At 33.0% G+C, this 24,644-nt stretch overlaps 1 protein-coding gene across 1 annotated transcript in view; it reads left to right on the top strand.

Annotated features, from left to right (window-relative positions):
• LOC140434626 (phosphatidylinositol-binding clathrin assembly protein LAP-like) overlaps positions 1-24,644 on the top strand; it is a 128,778-nt gene that overhangs the window by 37,358 nt on the left and 66,776 nt on the right. Inside the window, exon 2 of the mRNA XM_072523022.1 lies at positions 8,218-8,360. Coding sequence (XP_072379123.1) covers positions 8,218-8,360 — 143 coding nt within the window. The remainder of the gene's footprint in view (positions 1-8,217; positions 8,361-24,644) is intronic.

Here is a 24,644-nt window from a genome sequence, read left to right as displayed (position 1 = left end):
ATTATATAAATTATTCAACTCATCAAAATTTTAACACTGGTGAACAAAACTAAACTAAACCCTCGAACTCGAGGGGACACGCTCCATTGAAGTAGTTATCAAAACGTAAATATTTATTAATTTGACACTAACATGGGGTGCCAACCGTGCTCTTTTCTGTTTTCACTATTAATTATTTCTCTTTTCACTATTAATTATTTCTCTTTGGCGAAGGGAACTAGGGAAGAGCGCCTTTCTACGTTCTGTGAGATACGGCTTTAGCGCTCATTCCTACGATATTTTGTAACGTTGCATCGTAGTATATAATTATTTTCGGTTTATGCTTTTCACCAGTCTCAAGATCAATTAACTGAATGTTATGCAGGTTTATCATAAGAAGTTTATGTTTGTACTTTTCTTGGAATATGTAATACCAAGGGTTTTACGGCTTTCACTTTTAAGTGCTTTTATAACGATAAACTCTCGTCACTGGTTTCTTCAAAAGATCTTGGCACGGCTTTCCATCGTACAGATTTTGCGGCATTAACCAGCAGATTTCGAGACCCTTTTAAGAGGTTAATGAAGATTTATAGTTGTAAGGTTTATAGTTGTAAATTATTTATTTAAAAGTCAAAACTATTGAAACAGGATATCTTGACCTGTATTATACTATTATCATTGAAGCAGAAAATGACTTGGTGAGACAGGCAGGGTGATGCTTTGGGTAGACGTTGCGAAGCAAAGAAAAGTACGCGGTGTGCCTAACAGATCGGTTTCACCAGACGTGTTAATACCAATTCTCTGGACAGTGAATCACTGTTCTGATAGTATAAAAGTAGCAAATCATTTGTAGCATGAATTTAGACAACTACTTTTAAGACAAATATTTTCAACATGTCTATTAAAAATTATCGGTAATTGCAAATTTTCCCATTATTGGACATATTTACTGAAAACTCCTGATGCAAGGTCGTTTAAATGACTATGTAGAAAAATCGTAATCGATATCTTATCTTTGCTGTACGATATTTGTCATCTGATACTAGTAAGCAATTAATCAATCAAAATAAATAATGATGGTTGCGTTTCGATTCAATTCAAGTCTGTCACCATTCTCCTACACGCGTTTCAACGTTTACGTTTCTTCAGGGAAGACTTTGTGAGAGGACTGAACTGAACCGACGCGTACCATCCAGCTGACAATTATTAGTAAAATAATGCACCAATCAATGCTAATAGCGACCTTTGACGAGGTAGGATGATGTCAGTGTCGATAGGGATTAAAGTAAAACTAAACCCAAGCTAATAAAGCTTATAGGTCGATATTATTAATATTTATATTCCACTAATACATAAAACTGATAAACACAGAAAAACACAAATATTAGAGGACATAGGTAAATAAAACGTGGAATGGAATAAAAAGCTGGATATATTCAACGAAAAAAGAGTACACACCGCATAAATCCCAAAAGAACAAACATTGGATGCCAGGGAAACGTTAGAATTAGTGAAAAAATGAAAAGTTATGCTACAATATACCACAAAAATATGAATCAAAACTCAAGGAATAGCGGATCTGAGCAGGAGAATAACATGTATGTGCACCAGAGATAAAATAATCATATAAAAAAATAACGTTAGTCAAGAAATGGGGCAACATGCGAACCGCCATGAAAGTCATGAACTATTTAAAAATGTTAAAAATTTGGCCCGAAAGTTCAAGCTAAAAACCATAATGGAGAAGTAAAAACCGACATAGGGAGCATTGCAGAGACCTGGAAAAATTACTGCTCAGAATTAAACAGACACTTTAAAATATGCATCAGTATCAGAACACAATAAACATGCAATCAGAGAGGCAAATCCAATCATTTTACGAGCAGAAGTAGAGAAGGCTCTCAACCAAATAAGGAAAAAAAATCCAGGGATCGATGACATACCAGCGAAGACTCTAAAAGCAATGGACGAGATTGGCGTATATGTAATACTGGTCATGTTCAACATGATGTGGATCACAAGTGAATGGCCTGATGAGTGGTGCGAATCAACCTTCATCCCTATCAATAACAAAGGATCACTAACTGTATGCAGCAATTGCCCTCAGTCCTGATGCAAGCCAAATCTTGCTACATATGAAAATATGGCAGTACCTAACCACCTAGTTAACCTAATAAGAAATCTGTATGATAAAAACTCATACACGGAATATATTCAGATGCGTTTAAAACAAAGAAAGGAACTAGACCAGGCTACATACTATTACCATTATTATACAAGATATATTCTGAATATACAATGAGAAAAGTACTGGACGAATACTTACATGATGGAGGAATCACTATAGGAGGCAGAAAAATCATTTATGCAATACACAGATGACACACTTATACTAGCAGCGAATGAAGTCGAAATAATTTCCATCACCAAACAGCTAAGTTGGATAAGCGAACAATTCGGACTTCAGATCAACACCGAAAAAACAATAGTAATGATCGTAGACTAGCTGAATTAATTAAAATATAGAAAGACCCGCAATAACAAGGAATACTAAGCTCAGGTGAATTCCTTTATTTTTCTCATTGCTACCTAAGCAGCTGAAACATGTATGTTGTAACAAAAAAATCGATAGGCGTAAGATCTAAGCCTTCGAAATGTAGACCAATAGAAGAATTCTACGCGTGTCCTGGACATAACATAGGCCCAACCTGTCAATTCTGGAAGAGCTTCATATACAAGAAAGGCTATTAAAAAAAGTAAACGGAGCATACCTAAATTACTTCAGCTACATAGCTAGAAGAACGGGGACCACGGAACTATTGGTAGTAGAAGGAAAGCTAGAAGGCCTAATACCAAGAGGAAGATCTCCAACACGATGGGCAGACCAAATGAAAACTGGTGGGAAAATCCCTACATGAAGATATCTAAGTGGCACATGATCGCAAGTTAACAATATTTAGAGTGTCACCACGCTCTAACAAGGACTCAAGGAATAAGGAGGAATAAATAATAAATTTACCCACATAAATGCCCACCATTTTTGTACGCTTTTCGTCGATAAGAACGATAGAAAAATAAATGTAGATGGTTGCGTTTCAATTCAATTCGAGTCTCTCGAATTAATGTTTTCTCCTGAGAAAGTACTATAATTTTTATTTTTTAGCTTTTAATTGTAAACGTTCTCGTTAATTTTTTTCGCTTTAATAATGCTCGCAACTCAAACAATTTGTTATATTTAATACCTCGACTACAATGTCTCGGTAAAAATATTTAATTTTTATATTAGGTCAGAATAATTACTTGGTAATCGAATTTGTAGGACATACCGAAATATAATTATTTGAGAACTTTCTAGATATTCCTTCTACAATTGTACGATTATATAAAGAAATTTCATAACGAAAACAATACATTACGCAGATATTACAAGAGAAATCTGAATTATATTTAACTACTAAATTATGATAGTTTTAGATCCATAATAATTGATTGAACAAATTTAATAGTGTGATTTAGCCTTGAAGAAAATATGAACAATAATGGGAGTAAGTTTCTGCTATATCACCGCCATTTTAATAAAAGATAAGCATTATTGTTATTGCTTTTTACATTAGCATATGTTTGATATATTGCACTATGCTAAAGTCCAATTTAACTATCACAAAAATGGTACAGTTTTAGATCATAATATACACTACATGCAAAATAATAGAACATCTTTCTTCTATTTTTCTTCTTATTTATTTCTTCTTATTTTATAGTTAAATCTGTATTGGCGTATTCACGGTAACAAACTTTTGATTGTTAACATATATTCTTATTTTGGCATCATAGGTCTTTGCTTGTGGCTATGTCCTTCCCTTCTAACGTTTTTTTTTGTGTCCTCCTCTTCCAATGTCTTACATTTATAGGTCTTACATTCAGGTCGTCAACCACGTCATGCAATCATTTCGTTGTGGGTCTTCCTTTTTTTCGTTTTCCTATCGGCTTCCATTGTAATATTTTCTTTGTTGATTTTGTATCTTGTCTCTGGACATGTCCCAGCCATGACAGTCTCTGACTTTTAACAAATCTTACAATATGGTGCCCTTCATTGAATTCATTAACCTCATCGTTTCTCCTGATTCCTCATATTCCGTCTTCCTCTTGCACCGGGCGGTATACTTTTTTCAGTATCTTTCTTTCGAATGTCTTGAGTTGAGCTTCATCTTTTTTTGTCATTGCTTATGTCTCATAACCATAAGTTACTACGGGTTGTTAGCACATATAGTGAAGAAGAAACAAAATTTATGACAAACGATGAGAAAGTAGAAAATGCGATGGCATTTATTCAAATTGGTGGAAAGATATCTTCTTCTTTTGTTTAGTCATATTGCATATTTTTCTTCAACTACATATGCTACTGAAGTATTATCATTTGATTTCTTTCTAGGATTACCTGTTCTTCTTCGAATTATTGAATTATCTCGGTCCCTTCTAACAATTCCTTCTGCCAACCTATTATTATATCTGTTCCATTCGTCCTTTCTATTCTCATAATAAAATCACAATGAAGAGCGTAATATCGAAAGAGTAACAACTTAGAAATATATTGGGTGATGTTTAAATGAAATGAGATCCTTTGTTCGAATTACATACTGCTATATTTTTCCAGTGCTACTGTATGAAATGGAAACGTGGATGACTAATAATAATAAGCTGGGTCGACGGAGTTAAAAACATAGAAGGCTGAACGAACCAACACAATTGGTCAATATAATAAAACAAGCTGGAATACTTCGGTCACATTATGAGACACCCTGAAAAATATGCGCTCTTGTCTCTGATAATTCAGGAAAAAATCTCCAAGGTAAACCTGGCCCTGGTAGAAGAAGAACATCATGGCTGGAAAATCTAAGATAATGGTACGGAAAATCGACTACATCATTATTTAGAACTGCTCTCAATAAAGTCACGATAGCGAATATGATAGCCAACATGATATCCAACGATCGATAAAGGTCATAGAATTAGATGTTTAAATGCACATTAGGATAACACTCAAGAAATCAAATGCAAAATTGAGCAGGCTAAAGAGGAATTATTGACATTAAAGAAAGTATTGATAAGAAGTGATATGAAAATTTTACTCTTAATGCTCTTATTCCTGTATTATTCTTTGGTATCCCTTTGTATCATATTGAGACGAGGACTGTAACCTATACCACGTGTAAATGACTGAAAGCTATGCAAAGCAACGAGTAGACGTATTTACTTAGATATGAGTGGTCTAGTTTTATAGGTTTCAAATATCGGCCTGGGCCATAAAAACAAAAACTTTAACGTACCAATTTCAAATTAAAAATCTATCTGTAAACCAAGGTCTTACTTTCACACCACATGCTAACGCGACAGTCCAGAAAACAGCAACGGCCAGAGCCGCAATAAGAGGACTCACAGAAAGAAGAAGCAAATTAGCTATGAAAACAAAATTACGACTGATAAACAGCATCATACTACCAATAATTACATATGCATCTCTTGCATAGGGACACCAAGTCATAGCAACAAAAGAAAGATTCAATCAGCATACAACAACTGCGTTAGAGAAGCTGTAAACGTGCCGAGATATGCCGCTGAATGGTTCCTACTCAGAGACCTAAAACAAATAAGAGTATTGGATATGATGGAGGAAAAAGCTAGAACAAAATTCGCTAAGCTAGAAGACCACCCAAATCAGATTCTGCGAGAGATATTAAGGTATGATGTGTACCATAGATGGAAGCACGCAAGACACAAACAGCAACTATGAGCGTACATATTATAATAACGTCTAGGTAATCGTAGCTCTGTCAAAAGAAGACAACGCGCTCACGTTTGACATCGCAGTGTATTTACCAATGTTGATTATATATTTTTCAGACAGCCCCCAAAAAAATCTACAAAAAACACAAAAAACGTATTTGTCTACAAAAAAATAAGCCATAAAAAATACCAACTAAACCCAAAAAAAAACGGGCAAGACGGACCCACATCCTCGAGCGCCGAATCCACGAACTGGGCGTAGCTAATTCAAAAGATAGATACTTTTTCGACATAATACATGAACTATGTGGACTGGCTGGACAAGAATCGATGCAAAAAAACAACAAACATAAATGAATGGACACACCTAAGGAAGGACAATAGATGGCCTACAGGAAGGGGATACATCCTACGATGGATGGAATAGCTGGTGATGATAATGACATCAACTAGGTATATTACAGAATAGAAGATGTGTTACAATTATTAAAAGAAAAAAAAAAACAGTTCAACATCATGAAAGAGATAATTAAAAACATTAACACTGAAAGAAGATTAAAGCCGACAATAAAATATCATCAGAAATAGATATCAACTCGGAAAGCCGACAGGGAGATACCTTAAGTCCGCTACTTTTCGACTTAGTAATGAACAAAATAAAAAGAAATTAAAAAGACAGGACAAGGATACAAGTAGAAAGAAAAAAGAATACTTACAACGCCAGAAATGCCTGAAAGTGTGTTGCTGAAAAAACAAAAAATACGAGACAGAATACCAAATAACCAAATAAGGTAAAATATCTCTGTAAAATATTGTACAATGGAGAAGACTGAAAAGACGGGAATGGAACCAGCATGTTATATGAATGGATTGTGAGAGACTAGCCTGAGTAACAAGAGATATAAGACCAACAGGCACCAGACCACCAGGTCTAGCGAGATGGCGAGATAGCTGGCAGTAAATGTCACACCTACAACTGCAGCTTTTAAATTGGACAAAAAGAATGTACTAGGCACGTGTAAAACTTTTTGTAAATTCTTTATTTGGCAAGATCTTAATAGACTATACAATACAGCCTTAAACTAGTTACTGAACCAGTATTTTAATTTGTTTTAAATTCGCTGTTCATTTTTGGACAAAGAAGTAATAACTTTTATAAACTTAGAATGCAGGATATTGTAGAGACTTGATACTCAACAAAAGTCTACAGAAAATTTACTATTAATTAGATTTGAGTAACGTGCCCACATGGAAATCGTCTCCTGATGTTTTTTGTTAATTTGTTATTTAAGATTTTTATGAAAGTGTGGTATCAAATAAGAGTTAAAATATGATTTTTTGAATATAAATACAAAAAAAAAATTTACTAAGTAAAAAAGATAATCGTAGATTACATCGTAAGACATCGTAGACAACAAATAATCGTAGATAATCGATTTTCTTCATAGTTTTCCATATTCGTGCAATTTTTACCCAGCACAATTTTTATGTACGAAATTGCAAACCAAGCCATTCTTTCTACATCCACATCTATATTAATAAAAATGAATCGCCTAAAGATAATTATCAAAAAATTATAGGGAAAGACCTTAAAAACAGTTTTTCTGTCATTTTAAATCGCAATATAACTAATAGATGGCGCCAAACTATGATTAACAAAGGAAGCTAGGATTAACAAAATAAAATGCAGTGTCTTACTGGAGGCACATTGAAAAACAGAGTCATGTCTACGTAAGAAGAAGAAGAAGAAGAAGAAATTTGATAAAGACTAAACGTTGCAAACAAACGTGCAAGAGAAGTTTACTGTGGACGAGTGATTTCTTGAGAAATGTATACGGGTATATCACTAGACAACGAATTTCTATTTGATATTCTATGTCAGGGCATGAGATTATTGGTCCTTATTTTGTTAAAGATGAGAACAAGCATCCAGTTACTGTTAACCAAGAGAGTCACAGAGAGAACAATATTACACCTTTTTTTTAGAGATTTAAGAATTTTTTACCGCGCACGAAATCTGCAGATGCAGAGGCAGTGGTTTCAACAGGATGGCGCAACGACCCATGTAGCTGTACGTCCCCTAGCCTTACTTCACGAACATTTTGAAACAGAATCATTTCTCGTGGAACAGACTTTGAGTACCAAGCCCACTCACCTAATCTGACAATATCTGATGCGTACATGTGGGAAATGCTGAAGGAATAAGTATCTAAGTCGGAAGTTCCGCCATACAGCATTTATTGGAAAACCACTCTATAAATATGTTGGATAATCTGCAAAATCGTTATGAAGCTTGTTTGCGCCTTAAAATTGTACATTTTGAACATGTAAATTATGTAAATTAAAAAATAAATACAATATTCACTTTCGGTACTGATTATTTTGGCGAATACTGTAGTACGCACGTATAATAATTATAATTAAGTATATTAATTCTGTATATATTTTTTTCAGATTTAGTCCACTGTACAAATGAACCAAATGTTTCTATTCCACAGCTAGCAAATTTGTTAATAGAAAGATCACAGAATACAAACTGGGTAGTAGTTTACAAGGCATTAGTTACAGTTCACCACATGATGTGTTATGGGAATGAGGTAATGTATAATTTGATTTCTTGTAATCTTTGTACGTCTTACAAATTGATATCCTTATTGGTTCTGTTCTAAACTTCACTCAGGTCTTACAGGCCCACTTAAGAGATATTAGAGTCAGGATTAACACAACCAAATTTTTCGAATTCTGTTGTGATGTGAATGATTTTTGTATGATCGGCAATAGGTCCATTTTAAAACGAAAACGTAAAACTACCGAATAAACAGTCGATTGAAAAACTGGATAATAACTTTAAAAACTGGACGATAAAAACTCTTTCATTAATAGATATCATTTTTAATCGAAAATTTTAACTCGAAGACAAAAACCGGAAATGATAAGAAGTCCCTTATCGTCTGCTCCATTTGAAAACACCGTATTCAATGCTATGTTAAATCTAATAGTCAGTTATTCGAGCTCCTCCGCTATATATATATATATATATATATATATATATATATATATATATATATATATATATATATATATATATATATATATATATATATATAAGCGTCATTGATTTATTAAAATATAATGGCATATTTGTTTCAGTTTTTCTATCTATATTCCGTTTTTTAAGCGTACTCACCCTTCCTGTCGGGATGTATAAAGGAGTAATACCGAGCCGCAAGCCTCCATCTCTCGGCGTACTTCTCATCGTAGGCGATCTGATACGACAGCGTATTCTCTAGTCGTAGTAGCAGATCCATTTGAATTTTACACTAATACGAAAGCCTTTTTGCTTTCTGGTCGGAGTTTGAACCATTGACCACTAGATCATTCACAGTGAAGTGCCCGCGATTACAACAATGTATAATAGTTTTACTCCAATTTCATGATCTTGAATTTCACGATCCTCCAAATTGGATTAATTGATCCACGAAAGTGAAGCATTGTCAGAATATACAAGATTTGATAACATATGGCATATGAACGAGAGAGGAATAAAACAAAAAGTATGGTACGAGTTGTGAAAATCATCATATTTAGAAGTATAGTATGCAAAAGGAATAAAGCGTCATATTTGGACCATATGTTCAATAATGATAAGTACAGTTTGCTACAGCTTATAGTGAAAGGCAAAATTGAAGGCAGAAGAGGGTTTGACAGAAAGGAAAAATCCTGGCTGGAAAACTTAAGCGAATGGTTCCAAATACCAGAAGCTGCAAACCTAATACATTCGGCACAAGGAAGGACGCCGAAGAGCCAAAATAAAAAAATAAATAAAGTAATATCTCAATAGGATAGTGTGGATCCTATTTGCTAATTGAGAGAATTGTGTGAAATCATTGAAAGTGTACCTGAAAGTGCCAAGGTTAACAGAATCCTCAGAAGAGGTAACATTAATAAACCCAAGTCTGTTAAATTGTTCAATGGGAAGTGTATGGACACAGAGAAGGAGTCTGTAGACCATATTTAAGTATTTACTTTTCAGGGTCGACGCAATTGACTAGTGGTAATAATCATCAAGCAAACTTTAGCCTAAGCAGAAGTGACTGGCTGACCTCTGACGTGATCTTTGGTTCTCACAAGGTTAGATGGGCTACTGAAACTTTTGAAGCTTACAAATCTGCGGGACCAGATGACATATTTAATAGGCTTCTCCAAGAAGCACTGGAAATAATTATGGGTCCACTCATCGCAGTATTTAGGGCTAGCCATGCTCTGGGATTCATTCCCAAAGCTTGGAGAAGAGCGAGGGTGGCGTTTATCCCCAAACCATGAAAAACAGATTACCCCTTAGCAAAATCATACAGGCCTATAAGTCTTTATCATGTTGAAAATCATGGAAAAGTCTGTGGAATGAATACATAAAAAAAACAATCATAATGAAAACCCACAGCACCACCGGCAATAGGCGTATCAAGTAGGGAAATCAGGTGAAGCCGGCCTGCACAATCTGGTGTCAAAACTCGAAATGAGTTTACACCAGAAAGAAGTCGTCCTTATTGCATTTTTAGACATAGAAGGTGAATTTGATAATTCGTTCATCGAGTCAACACAATCACTGGTGAGAAAGAAAATCAACAACACAACATGCACGTGGATTATTCAGATGCTTCAGAGCAGAATAATATCCCCAGATACGTGTGAAGATGCCATAAACCTGAAGGTAACTAAGGGGTGCCCTTAGGGTGGTGTATTGTTACCAATATTATGGAGTCGTTGATCACCTGATTCACGGGCTTAATAGCCAAGGAATCTGGGTTCAGAGTTTCGCAGACGACATTGTAATAGTGACTGGGTGAAACTTTCCCAATACTGCGGATCACATGCGATATGCCCCTGCCATGGAGAATTGGTGTCTGAAAGAGAACCTCTCTGTGAACCCTTGTAAAACTATATTATTGGCCTTCGCTAATAAGAGGAAGCTTACTGGACTGAGTGCTCCGAAATTATTTGGGGAGAAGCTAGAATGAGCCAATGATGTCAAGTATCTAGGGGTAACCCTGTATTCCAAACTCAGTTAGAGCATTCATATTAACAATATAACTGACAGGGCTACGCATCTCTTCTGGAACTGCAGACGAGTTTTAGGTAAAACCTATGGGTTGAAACCAAAGGTAATTTATTGGTTATACATATTAGTGATACGACCGACAGTTACTTATGGTTCAGTACTTTGGTAGAAACAGACGGCGTTGTAATCCTGTGCGACCTCTCTGACCACCCTACAAAGACAAGCGTTTCTAAATATACCAGGAGCCTTGAATAGTACAAGGAGGGCATTTTTAGAGTCTGTCATTTGTCTCCTTTCGCTGGAATTATATATTTTGGCGGTAGCTTTTATGACCATCCTGAGATTTAAAGGAAACAATACTTGGAGGCTGAATTATGTATTTAATAGCCACACACATACTACTGGCACTTAAGGAATAACTTGAGAAATGCATCTTTATAATTAAATCAGATATGATGACACAAGAACTAATCTTCACTGAGAAGATTAACGCAATTATACCATATATAGAAAAAAAAGTCCCAAACATGAATGGGGATTCACTGATGGATCTAAAACTGTTCATGGTGCTGGATCAGAAGTCTTTGGCAGACAAGTAATTATAATAAATCTTATAGCCTACGTCAATATACAACTGTGTTACAGGCTGAAGTTTTTGCTTTGGTGGCTTGCAAAACATAATAAAGTGTAAACAAAAAGAGAAATCAACCGATTTCTACCTGGCGAAACCGAATTCAATTTTTTTTTTATTTTTATTTTTTATTTATCAAGCTGTTTGCTTTGCAAGTTTTAGAAGGGACAGTAGTAAAAATTTGAATTCGGTTTCGCCAGGTAGAAATCGTTTGATGTCTCTTTTTGTTTATAGATGGCGTGGTTACGTCCGTATATAGTTATTTTGATAACTATTGTTGAGGACGGGAAAGATTTTTGTTTGGATTCAGAGCAGTGGCTATACCGCTCTGAAGAGACCTAAAGAGGTCAAAATACGTATAAGCGGCTTGTCGCTGCCCTGTATCGAAACAAAAATCTAATACCGTCATTATGTTATGTTATAATAAAGCGTCTGTAATATGGGTGCTGGATTATGAAGGGGTGCATGAAAATGAACGAGCTGATTTTTTAGCAAAACAAGGCTCGAGAGAAACCTTTGTAGGTCCAGAACTATTCTGTGGCATCGCTCAAGATGCTACAAAAAACGAGGTTCCCAACTGGCTGATTCGGAATCATCAAAAGAAATGGAGAGCAATTCAAGAGCAAATCAAGACTAAGAAAATAATTAACAATATTGATACAAAACTCGGATAATTTGATGAACCTCAGTAAACGAGAGATTAAAACGGTCACCGAAATAGTGACTGGACATTGTCGTCCACAAGAAAACAGTTATGCGAACTAGGTAAGGTGAATAAAACATGGTGCACAATGCGAAATGGAAGAAGAGACTACCATACATATCCTATGCCATTGCAATGCCCTAAGTGATATAAATCAGGAATTCACTGGTCAACTGAGGATTGGACCAGAAGAGATCCTAAAAGTATCAGTCAGGGAACTGTTGGCCTTTGTTGAGGCCACAGGACTCATTAGAGTTTAATAGAACAAACAAGGTATGGTACAGAAGTCTTACGACCAAGTGCCAAATATTAACGAGTCTTCTGAACTAAGAAAAAAAAGAGAAGATAGGATGGAATGATAAATTAGCCATGATCAACGCTTCGATCTGTTGTAGATTTAAAAAAGTTATGTTATATTATTTTTTATTAGTTTGTGTGATATGTCCCTCAAATCACATTTAATGTTCTATGTTTCGTGTAAATAATTTTCTGACAATTCCCATTTATGAAGGGAAGTCGACTTTGTACCTGTCTATAATTTAAAAATTGTTCGCGAGTTGAGATAAAACTCGAATGTATATAAAATTTATACATTAAACAAATGCATTATACCTCCATAAAACAAATGTTATTTTCAAAGGAATAAAAAACTAATTAACAAAATCGATCTGTTAGTTAAACAACTAAGTATTTATCTCATACAATATTTATATAAAAATAGAAACATATTATGGTGATACTTAAACATGTGGAAATCATAAAATTTGTTTATAACATTGTGGAGGTCAGGTGTTCATTCAATTGTACATAAATAGTAATGTGCAGAATATTTAATTTGCTTAAACAGGGTTATTATTATTATGAAGTATATTTTCATAGCTGCAGCTCTTACTCTTTTTCTGTTGACTGTCGTGTCCAAAATATCATTGAACAGAACTATTACTTTTACTTTACTCTTGCTTTTTATATGGTGGAGGTGGAAATCCTCATGGACGACAGATACATGTCCCTGGCAGTGCTATTCTCGAGTAATATGTCTATGGGTACTTCAGCTACCTGCAAGAGTTCAAACAGCCACATATCCGCCTTCACTATGTTCACACAATGCATCAGAATGACTTTTTTAAATAGGAAACGTCGCCGCAGTCAAAATCTATCATAACTATCTGTTACCCTCTCGCATTCTCTCTCCGTTTAACTTTGTCTTAATTATATTATGTCATCTACATCTTTGTTGCAAGTTTATTTATTTTTTAAGGCAATTGTTACAAATATATCGTAATTCGCGTTGAACGTTTGCGTAAACATCAAAATGAAATATGCCGTGTCCAGTCGTATATAACCTCGCATTGCATGGACAACAATGACACAATAATATATATATATATATATATATATATATATATATATATATATATATATATATAAAGAAGTGCAGGCCATACAGAGAAAGATATGCTAGAAAAAATGAAACATGTTACATACTTACATTAAATTAATACCCTCATTGTGGTACACCGTTGAATTTGGGATAAAAAAGCCTTTCGTTGGCATTAACCTTCACCCCATGATCCATTTCATTTTTTCCATTATAATGACGTCACAGCAGCCCTCATCACGTCACATCTCATATATACATCAATTGATGGTATTGTACGTTCAATTGAAACCCAATTTTCAAATAAAAATATTCATTATTTCCAGAAGTATAGGTTGTTAGAAACATCTTGGAACACCCTGTATATACTGAAACCTGTTAATTTTGTGATAAATTTCTTTAGTTCACGAAACTTATGTAACACCCTAGGTATTTGCAATGACTCACTTGCTCTAGTGGATAATCTTCAATTATTATTTTTGTTCTTATGGGGTAGGGGAAGAGGGGGCACAGTGTTACACGGGGTACAATGTTAAATTCTCCGCCATCTTCTTAAAGTTGAACTTAAAACCGTACCGTCGTCGTCGTAGTTACTTTCCGTTATTTGTTAACAGTAGGTGTGTTTGTAGACCGTCACTGTACATTTGAGTGAAAATATAAGTGTTTTTCTGTTTTTGTACCACCAAAGTAAGTAAATGATACGTATTAAAAACTGTTTTAACTCTTAGTAAATAAATATTACACATTGTATTGATATATATTACTATAAATGCGTCTTGTAGCTACACACTCGTAGGACTAACATAACCCCAAAAATTCGTGACTCGGCAAAAATATTATTTGAATGTAAAAACGTCGTTCGGGGCACAGAGTTACAACTTATGAAGGGGTACAGTGTTACACTACTTAGGCGTGGGGAACAGTGTGATATTTCATTTTTTGCTAGAAAAACAATGAAAATATGCATGATGTACAATACTAATTTTGTACTAAATTGCATATGGTAGTAGTAAGATGTTTTATTTACTTTTGTATTTTTATTTCAGAATCAAAATGGTTCGTAACAGAAAATCCATCAGAAAAATAGCCTCATTTACCCATGATACAATGAAAACGGCCGTTCTTAATGTAGTTAATAACGGATGGTCAGTAAGGGCAGCAGCCATTCAAGCTAATATAATTCATATGACTCTAAAAAGATATGTTGATAAATACAAAGCTTTGTCTGAAGAAGAGCGAGTAAATTTCAGATTTACGCCAAACTATGAAATAAATCAAGTTTTCTCGAAAGAGCTAGAAGATCAACTAAGAGATTATTTGATTATAGCTTGTAAAATGCACCATGGCTTAACCAGAAAGAATGTAATGCAGTTTGCATATGAATTGGCTGTGAAAAATAATCTTAAGTTTCCAAATTCATGGAACGAAAATAAACAGGCTGGAGTAGACTGGTTGTACGGTTATATGAAACGATACTCCCAGCTATCCATAAGAAAACCTGAGGCGACTAGTCTGAGTCGTGCAACCAGTTTCAACAAAACAAATATTAACGAATTTTTTGACAATTTGGTAAGTGCTTTTAAAAAATTTCGCAATGGTCCAAGTCCAGAAAATATCTACAATTTGGATGAGACAGCACTTACCACTGTTCACAATCCTCCAAATGTAGTAGGTCCGAAAGGCTTAAAACAAATTGGACAAGTAACTTCAGGTGAAAGAGGGGTATTGGTGACGGTATGCTGTTTTATTAATGCAATAGGTAATTCTGTACCGCCCTTCCTTGTATTTCCCAGAGTTCATTTTAAGGACAGAATGTTGAAGGGAGCACCTCCTGGATCTGCAGGAGCAGCAGTAAAAACAGGTTGGGTCAACGGAGAAGTCTTCATCGACATATTGAGACATCTCCATCATTTTACAAAATCATCTTCAGAATCTCCCATACTACTAATTTTGGATAACCATGAGTCGCACATTACAATTGCTTCATTGGAATTTTGTAAGTCTAACGGAATTATACTTTTAACTTTACCCCCACACACAAGCGGAAAACTTCAACCTTTAGATAAAGCATTATATAAGTCATTAAAAACTCACTTTAATAAAGCCTGCAATGATTGGATGATAACTAATCCTGGCAAAACAATAACTATCTATGAAATAGCTGAACTCTTGGGCAAAGCATATCCACTTGCGTTTATTCCAAACAACATTATTAGTGGATTTAAGTCAACTGGAATTTGGCCATTGAATCGGCAGATCTTCTCTGAAGACGATTTTCTAGCATCTGCAGTAACTGACCGACCGTTTCCCGTAGAGCAGATGACAAATGAAATGACAGCTACGTTACCAATAAAACAAGTCGTTACTGAAACGCCTGATATGGCACCACAGCTAGTCAATAATGAAACTGCTGAGATAAAAACACATCAAATACCTGAGATAATGCCTGTGGCAACTGCATCATTTCAGCTGCCTTCATGTTCGGCAATATCCTCAGAAGTTCCGTCAACTTCATCATGGTTGTCATCGCTAGTCTCTCCAGAACAAGTTCGCCCTTTTCCTCGAGCAGAAGATAGAAAAGAAGGAAGAGGAAAGAACCGAAAACGTAAAAGTCAAATATTAACAAATACACCTATTAAAGACGCACTAATTGCTGATCTAAAAGTAAGGCATGAGAAGAACGCAACTAGAAAACGCGGTGAAATAAACACGTCAAAAAAATGTGGTAAAACAAAAATGTCTGTCTTACATAAAAGGATTCAGAAACAGACATCAGCGTCAGAAGACGAAGAGTCGCCTAATAAAGATGAAAATGACAGAAAGCGAAAAGAAGTTGTAAAAAGAAACGTTTTTCAATCAAATACACGTAAACTTCAAGATATGGAAGATTCTTCTGACTCAGAGAAATCGGAAGAATCTTTCTCTTGTGCTGATAGTGAATCAAGTATGGGATCGTTTATAAGTCATGACGAAGAGATATCCCAAATGGATTACGACGATAATAAAGAAATAAACGTTGGCGATTATGTTCTCATTAAAGAAGGTATCTCAAAAGGCATAGAAATATTGTCTATAGGACATATTATTGGCAAAACTGAAACTACAGTGAAAGTTACCTATATCCGTCGTTTATTTCCCAAGTTCACATTTATTTCCTCCAATGAAAACTACGTATTTAATGTCTCCCAAGTTGTTTTAAAATTACCAACTCCCAAACCTTCAGGCCAGACAGCACGCAGAAGTGAAATGCTGGTGTTTCCCGTAGATTTTCAAAATTATTATAATGTATTAAAATAAATTTTATATTATTTGTATGTAGAGTTACGACAAATAAATGGTATTTAATATAAAATTCTCATTAATCACTGCAGTATTCCTTGTGTAACAGTGTACCCCATAGTATATAACACTGTTCCCCACTAGTGGGGCACAATGTTACAATTGTATTTTCTCTACAAAATCGTTTTTACCGACTAGTCATGTAAGTTTTTCCTATAGTTGATTATATAATAGTATGCGTCAAATCCAAACGAGTTCTAAAATATTAAAAATTTTATTTTTAATGAAATCCTGTCAAAATGACATCAAATAAAAACATTTATGTAACACTGTGCCCCCTCTTCCCCTATTTACTTTTAAACGCGATTTTAAAGGTTACCATACACGCTATGATAAATGGTTACGATTTAACGGTACCGTTAGAACGGTACAGTTCTCTTCTTATCAATAATTAACAATTTTCATGTGATATTTTCATTTAATTGTCATTGGTCGCGATGGCTTCGACTGACGACGATGTGTTAACGGTCGTGGCATTAATATTCGCGTTGAAAAAGATAAAACTGCTATGGTAGCGCCAATTATCGAAAAAAAAAAAGATACCGTTATGGGAAATGCTATTATACGAATACACACGTATCGAAAAAGATAAAACTGCGCAGTTCCTCCGATTCCGATAAATCGATTGAAATTTTTGTACTGTTCCGCTTGACGGTAACTTTTTGAATAAAAATCATAGGAAACTGTGCAGTTTTAGCCAATGCACGTTGCGGTTATCGGTGTAATTTGAACTAGTTGTATCAATCGCGATTGATTCGTTTGTTTTGATTCAATCACTTCAAAGTATTGAACGACCGAATCCCGCTAGTTCATAACGATCGAATCGTATGGTGACAAAAATCTATTGATCGACCGCCGACGGCGCTGATCGAGATTGAACCAAAACAAAACGCACAGCCAATACTCTCATTACTTTCGGTCCTCGGTCGTTCCTCACTAGCGACGAGGACCGATACATGCCATGCGGCTGAGGTTAAATGATTGCGTTCGTTTGAATGATTGAAAACTTAAAATACTACAACTACATATTGAATTAAGAATTGCGTGCAATGCAGCGACTTAGCTACAGACCGGGAGTATTGGAGTTGGAAATTATTCTATCGGGCTCGGGCCCAAGCGATTGCTTTCGATTGTATTGTTAATAGTGGTTAGATAGTTAAAATCGTAAAATATCGCAAAATTAAAATGTGCACAATGACAATAAATATTTATATTTGGATGCAGCACATATTTCCATATAAATTTATAATTATTTCTGAGTTACACTAAGAACCTAAAAACAAAAACATAATAAATTCTAGCTTCTAGAATATTTCTTCTAGAATCTAAGCTAAGCCCTACTCGCACTAATATAAACTTATGAAGGACAATGAAGGTGAATACCCAAGTATTTTACAAAGTGTGGTGCTTCTATAAATATAGTGTACTATATCTACTATAAACTCGTGTGCCCTCTACCAATCTGGTAATATTGTTTGCGTATGCAAATGCAGTTACATCTTTGTTATGTCCAATGCCCATTCTAAGTATATTTCATAGTGTTGGTACCGATATTGAACCTTGCGGTACTTTATGTGTACATCATTTGCCATTATCAAAATATCTAAATTTTTAATTTTGTAACAGAAAGACGGTATTAGATTTAGTTTCGCCAAGTAGGAAATATTAGGATTCCTAGTGTTTTTAATTTTGTATTTAATACAGATGTGCCAACCTTAGTTTCATATTTATTTATTATAATTTGAGACGTTAATAAATATTGCTCTTATATACATACATCTATTATGTATGTTTTTATGTTTACATGCATAATATTGTCCATGTACTAACACACCAATCCTTTAAATTTGCAATCACTTGCTTACCGCGTTTTTTGTAATTATAATTTATAATAATACTTCTAATGACACCAGAGTCCTTGTTGAAAAAAAATGATAATATAGCATTTATAGACAAATAAATACTTCCAGGAAATGGATTTATGATTATAAAAAAGATATGTGTGTTCAAATTTTGCAGTCAAAATTTTTTGATTACAATTTTTTTTATAATCTGGATTGATAGGCTCTCCGGGTTTTACTAATGTAATGAAATCATATCATTTATTTGGATTTTATTTTTTTTTGTTTGACTTCGGCACAATTTTCAACAACCTTTCACAATTTATCGAAGTAGTTCTAAAATAAAGTTTTAAAAAGTTTTTTGTAGTCCTATTTTTTGTTCTAATCTGGACCGATATCATTTTTTCGTCGAGTTGTCATATACTTGTTCTATTTAATTTTTTTTAATATTGGTGATCTATTTCATTGTTTCATCACAATATTCAGTTGGACTTTTCGGAAAACTAACTTGTGATTACTGAGTCTATCATTGATCTATTTCTTCTTGTCGTTAAAGGTGTATATATATATATATATATATATATATATATATATATATATATATATATATATATATATATATATATATACAGGGTGGTCCGTTAGTAATTGTACAAACAGAAACCGTAGATTCTGCACTTTAAAATATTACGATTTAAGCCAACTTGCTATAATAAAATGTTGATATTAAGAAAGATACAGGGTGTTAAAGTGGAAATTTAAAATTTTATTTTTCGCTATAACTTTTACGTTTGTAAATATTTTTGGACAAAAAATTACAGTTGGATGCTTTTGAGTAGGATAAATTATAATTTTAAACTTACTTTAATGTAACTAATAGAGGGCGTTACATATGCCACATGTGTGGCATAAATTTGCGCTTAACTTTTTTGCTCTTTAAGTTAGCTCTATTTGTGTTAAAAAATATTAAAGATACATTATTTTTACAAAGAAAAGGTATACTTGTTAGTAACCTGAAAATTTAACCGTTTTCGAGATAAATGCATTTTATAAGTCAGCTGCACAATAATTCTTGGTTTGATATTTGTGCGATAAAGCACTGAATACCTGTAGATAAGCATAATTCATAGTTTATTCTTATTAAAACAACTCAAAGATGATAATGTAACATCACAAAATGCTTTGTTATATGTGATAAATGTCTTATTGGAGAAAAGATATTTCATCTTCTTCTTTAGATGCCGTGTCCGTATTCAGACGTTGGCCGTCATGTTTACAATGTCCCTTTGCTATCGCTTCTTAAGTTTCTATAATGGTGTTGTATTACTTTTTCTTTATTATAAAATAGTAAAAACCCAAAATATGTGGTTTATGCAAGATGGTACACAACCACATTCTAGAGAGAAAGCAGTTAGAACATACTTAAATACAACTTTTCTGAACGTTGAATTGGTCGTGGTAGTCATATTCCTTGGCAATGTGATGAGATATTGATATAATTATTTAATTCATAAAAAATCCGAAAAGAATACTTATTGTTCATTACGTAAATTGTTTACCCATTTTTATTAGGACAAATAGAAACTAGAGCACAGGTATTGAATAGCACATATGTGTCCTGTTTCATAATACTTATGCTACAAATCTAACCTGAAAGACTCAGTATTTTTACAAAAACATCATTGTTGTCCTAATAACCGATATTTTTGTAAATATAGTAAACACACAGACAATTTAGTTCAGCATAATATTAGTTCATTAGTAAATCATAATAGTCCATTTGTTCGAGATGTAATTATAGTTACTCGTAAGCTGTAACGTAATCATATAAATAAGTAATGTCATCGATATATTCATCCATTATACATTATAGCCACCACGTAGCCCCGAATTTAATCCGCTTGGTTTTGGTGTATGGGGCGCATTAAAACAACGTGTGTCATAAACATTCGCAACCAGCTATGGGAAGAAATAAATACTGCAGCAGTTTCTTTAGAACCAATGATGTTATTTAATATGAGACGATCTTAGATGGAATATATTGACAAATGAATTAAAGAAAATGGTGGACATATCGAACATTTACTTTAACAAAAAGTTATGTTATTTAGTTTAACTATTTCTTAATTTGGTTTGTAAACAAAATGTTTTGATTGTGATTTTAATTTAACATAAAACGTAAAATGTTTTGTGTAAAATCCTATTATTCTGTTATTTTGTCAAATCCTATTATTAATTATCCTACTGATATATTTATTTTATTTAATATTTCGTTAACTATTAACTTTAGTTAAAGGTATTTTATACCAAAATTCAGAAGTATTAATGTTTTTGTCTATTTTTTCTTGGTTGCCTGGAGTAATTGCCTTAGATCAGACTTATGCAGCTGATTTTTAAAATGCGATTATCTCGAAAAATGTTAAGTTTTGAAGTTATTAATAAGTATACCTTTTTTTTGTTAAAATAATGTATCTTTAATATTTTTTATCCCAAATACAGGTAACTTAAAGAGCAAAAAAGTTAAGTTTAAATTTATACAACATATGTGGCATAAGTGGCGCCCTCTATCAGTTACATCAAAGTGTGTATCAAATTCTATTTTCTCATATTTAAAAGTAGTCAGTTGTAAATTTTTATACATAAATGTTTACAAACATGAAAGTTATAGCGAAAAATAAAATTTTAATTTTGCACTTTAACACCCTGTATCTTTCTTAATATCAATATTTTATTAAAGCAATTTGGCTTAAATCGTAATATTTTAAAGTGTAGAATCTACTGTTTCTTTTTGTACAATTACTTAAGGACCACCCTGTATATATATATATATATATATATATATATATATATATATATATATATATATCTATATATATATATATATATATATATATATATATATATATATATATATCTATATATATATATATATATATATATATATATATATATATATATATATATATATATATATATATATATATATATATATATATATATATATATATATATATATATATATATATTAAGGATCACTCAGAAGAGTGGTGGGTTTTTTCGGTCAAAAAGGTGGAGAAAAAAGACAAAGTTGATGGCTACTTCATCTATTTATTGAAGACGTTTCGCTCTCTTAATCAGAAAGCATCATCAGTTCATCTAAAAAGAACAATATGAAAAAACCACACAACATGGAAAAGTTGTTACATGTGTTACCTTAAAAAGATATGTAGCAGTCAGTGATATTAAAGTTGTAAAGACACTTAAGTAAATGGACATTATACGATTACGATGTATAAACAATAAATTGAACTAAATAAGTTAACAATTTGTTCAAACTAAGCACAGCAAAAAGAACAAAGTTTAGTTTGAACTTAGTTTAGTTTGAACAAATTGTTAACTTATTTAGTTCAATTTATTGTTTATATATCGTAATCGTATAATGTCCATTTACTTAAGTGTCTTTACAACTTTAATATCACTGACTGCTACATATCTTTTTAAGGTAACACATGTAACAACTTTTCCATGCTTGTGTGGTTTTTTCATATTGTTCTTTTTAGATGAACTGATGATGCTTTCTGATTAAGAGAGCGAAACGTCTTCAATAAATAGATGAAGTAGCCATCAACTTTGTCTTTTTTCTCCACCTTTTGACCGAAAAAACCCACCACTCTTCTGAGTGATCCTTAATTTATATTGGATTGACGGTCGTACTCCTTTTCTCGATATATATATATATATATATATATATATATATATATATATATATATATATATATACATACATACATATATATATATATATATATATATATATATATATATATATATATATATATATATATATATATATATATACATATATATTTATATATTGATCTTTATTTGGTGTTTGTGTTTTTAAGGTATCTATTCTGTATATTGTTCTGAAGCTGTTTTCTTGTGGCATTTTTAAAGTAATTAATATTTAAATGGGAATATGCCACAATTAAAGGTTTAAGTATGGAATTTATTTACTATGGAATCACTAACAGGAGAATTTTACTGTCATCATGACATGTGTTTGTCTTTTTAAAGACGAATTACATTCTATGATTTTTTTTTTCTGACGGATATTCTCAAGTTAAAGTTGATTTCATGTAATCGAATGAACTATCTTATAAATAAAGTCGTCCCAGGAGCGCAATTCAACAATATTGGCAATATCATTTTAAAGTAGTCTACTTTAAAATGTATAATGTATGTCTGAATTGTCAATATAAATGAGTCAGATAAAATTAAATTATTAGACGAATTTTTCACCAAGTAACAAAAAAACAAAATTTGTTTAATTTACTAATGTTTGTATTTTGGGAACGATTTCCGAAGTGGAAATTGTAACGTCAATAAACGTACTTTAACCTTTAATTGTGGCTTATTCCCATTTAAGTATCTATTCTGTATTTAACTTTACTGTCTGTCTTATCATTTTTTGCAATGGATAACCTCGCCCTAAGTTTTATGACTACTAAGTAATGATCTGAATCAGTATTAGTTCCCTGAAAATTTCTACAATCCATGACGACTGATCGTGCCTTGTATCTATTATATGATCTATTTGATTAGAGGTTTCAGCGTTTGGGGAGACCCAGATTCTTAAGTGGACATTCATGAAAATTTACGGTGCTTATTCCGTTCTCCCAAGATTATTACGGTTTTTTTTTTCGGTACTTATCCACTTCTTTTTGGAGATCTTCGTAAAATTTCAATCTCTATTCTTTCGGTGTAAAATATTCGGATGCGACAGATGGCAATTTAGTCTATATAGTTCTATATGTCACGATTATAAAGTCTGATAGCTCATTACTCAACGATTACATTACAAAAGCAATAGCAAATTTGAAATTGCAATAAAAATAATTATAAAGGTATAAATTTAAATCTTATCTAACAAGTGGTTCTTTAGTAATATTGTTTAGTAATACTCCATTGATTTGTTGGTGTGAAAATACGCGAACATTTTTATTCTTTTTAATACATTATAAAAATAAATGTTTGTTTACAATAAATCAAAAATATTTACCATTTCACAAAAGGACAAATATTTGCCAAGATTTGTCTTCTAATTTTGTGATATTTAATGTCTCTTCTTTAATCTTGCCGTGTATAATTTTTGTAACATAATAAATTTGAACAGAGGAAAATCAGTTTTTAAATCGAACATATCCAACAATCTAAATGGAAAAACTTTCAACCAATACATAGTGTCGCTATATAATATGAAACCGAAATGTAATCAGGTTTTTAATCTTTCGTTTACTCAGATCTTGCTCGTATTTCATACTAATTCAGCATGGTAACTACGTTTGACACAGTCGTATGCGTTGGTATAATGTATGAAACATAGATAAAACTTCTTTTTGCTGGCCTATAACCTGCTGGAATAAAAGCGTAAACGAAACATATATATGTAGTTCCCATTGCTTCTACTCGAAAACAATCTTTAGTTTTCACTCAGATTTTACGGATTATTACGAGGTTTGTCTTTTTAGTTTTGCATATAGCCGTTTAGAGGTCGCCACCAATAAAACCTTTCGACACAAATGTAACCTCAATATTTTGTTGACACAAATCGAGAGTTTCATTGCGATACAATAAGTCGTGTAGATACAGTGAATTTTTGAAATTAGAAAGTCGGTCGAAAAATGAATCTTAGCCGAGAACATTTTCGAGCACTAATTTTATTACAATTTTCGGAGAGGATTATCCCAACAGCAGTGTATCGCTGAAATGGTTTCTGTGCTTGGGAATGAAACATCACATCAGTCAACTATTTCCCGCTGGTATTGCGAATTTCAATGAGGTCGCTCCAGTCTCGCGACGAATCCAGGCCAGGTCCACCCAAACCAGCAGTCACGCAGCAAAACATTGATGCGGTTCGTCAGCTAATT

The sequence above is a fragment of the Diabrotica undecimpunctata genome, chromosome 2 (genome assembly GCF_040954645.1).
Source record: "Diabrotica undecimpunctata isolate CICGRU chromosome 2, icDiaUnde3, whole genome shotgun sequence".
Lineage (NCBI taxonomy): Eukaryota > Metazoa > Arthropoda > Insecta > Coleoptera > Chrysomelidae > Diabrotica > Diabrotica undecimpunctata.
Note: the sequence above shows the minus strand (reverse complement) of the source record. Positions and strands in the feature narration are given on the sequence as shown.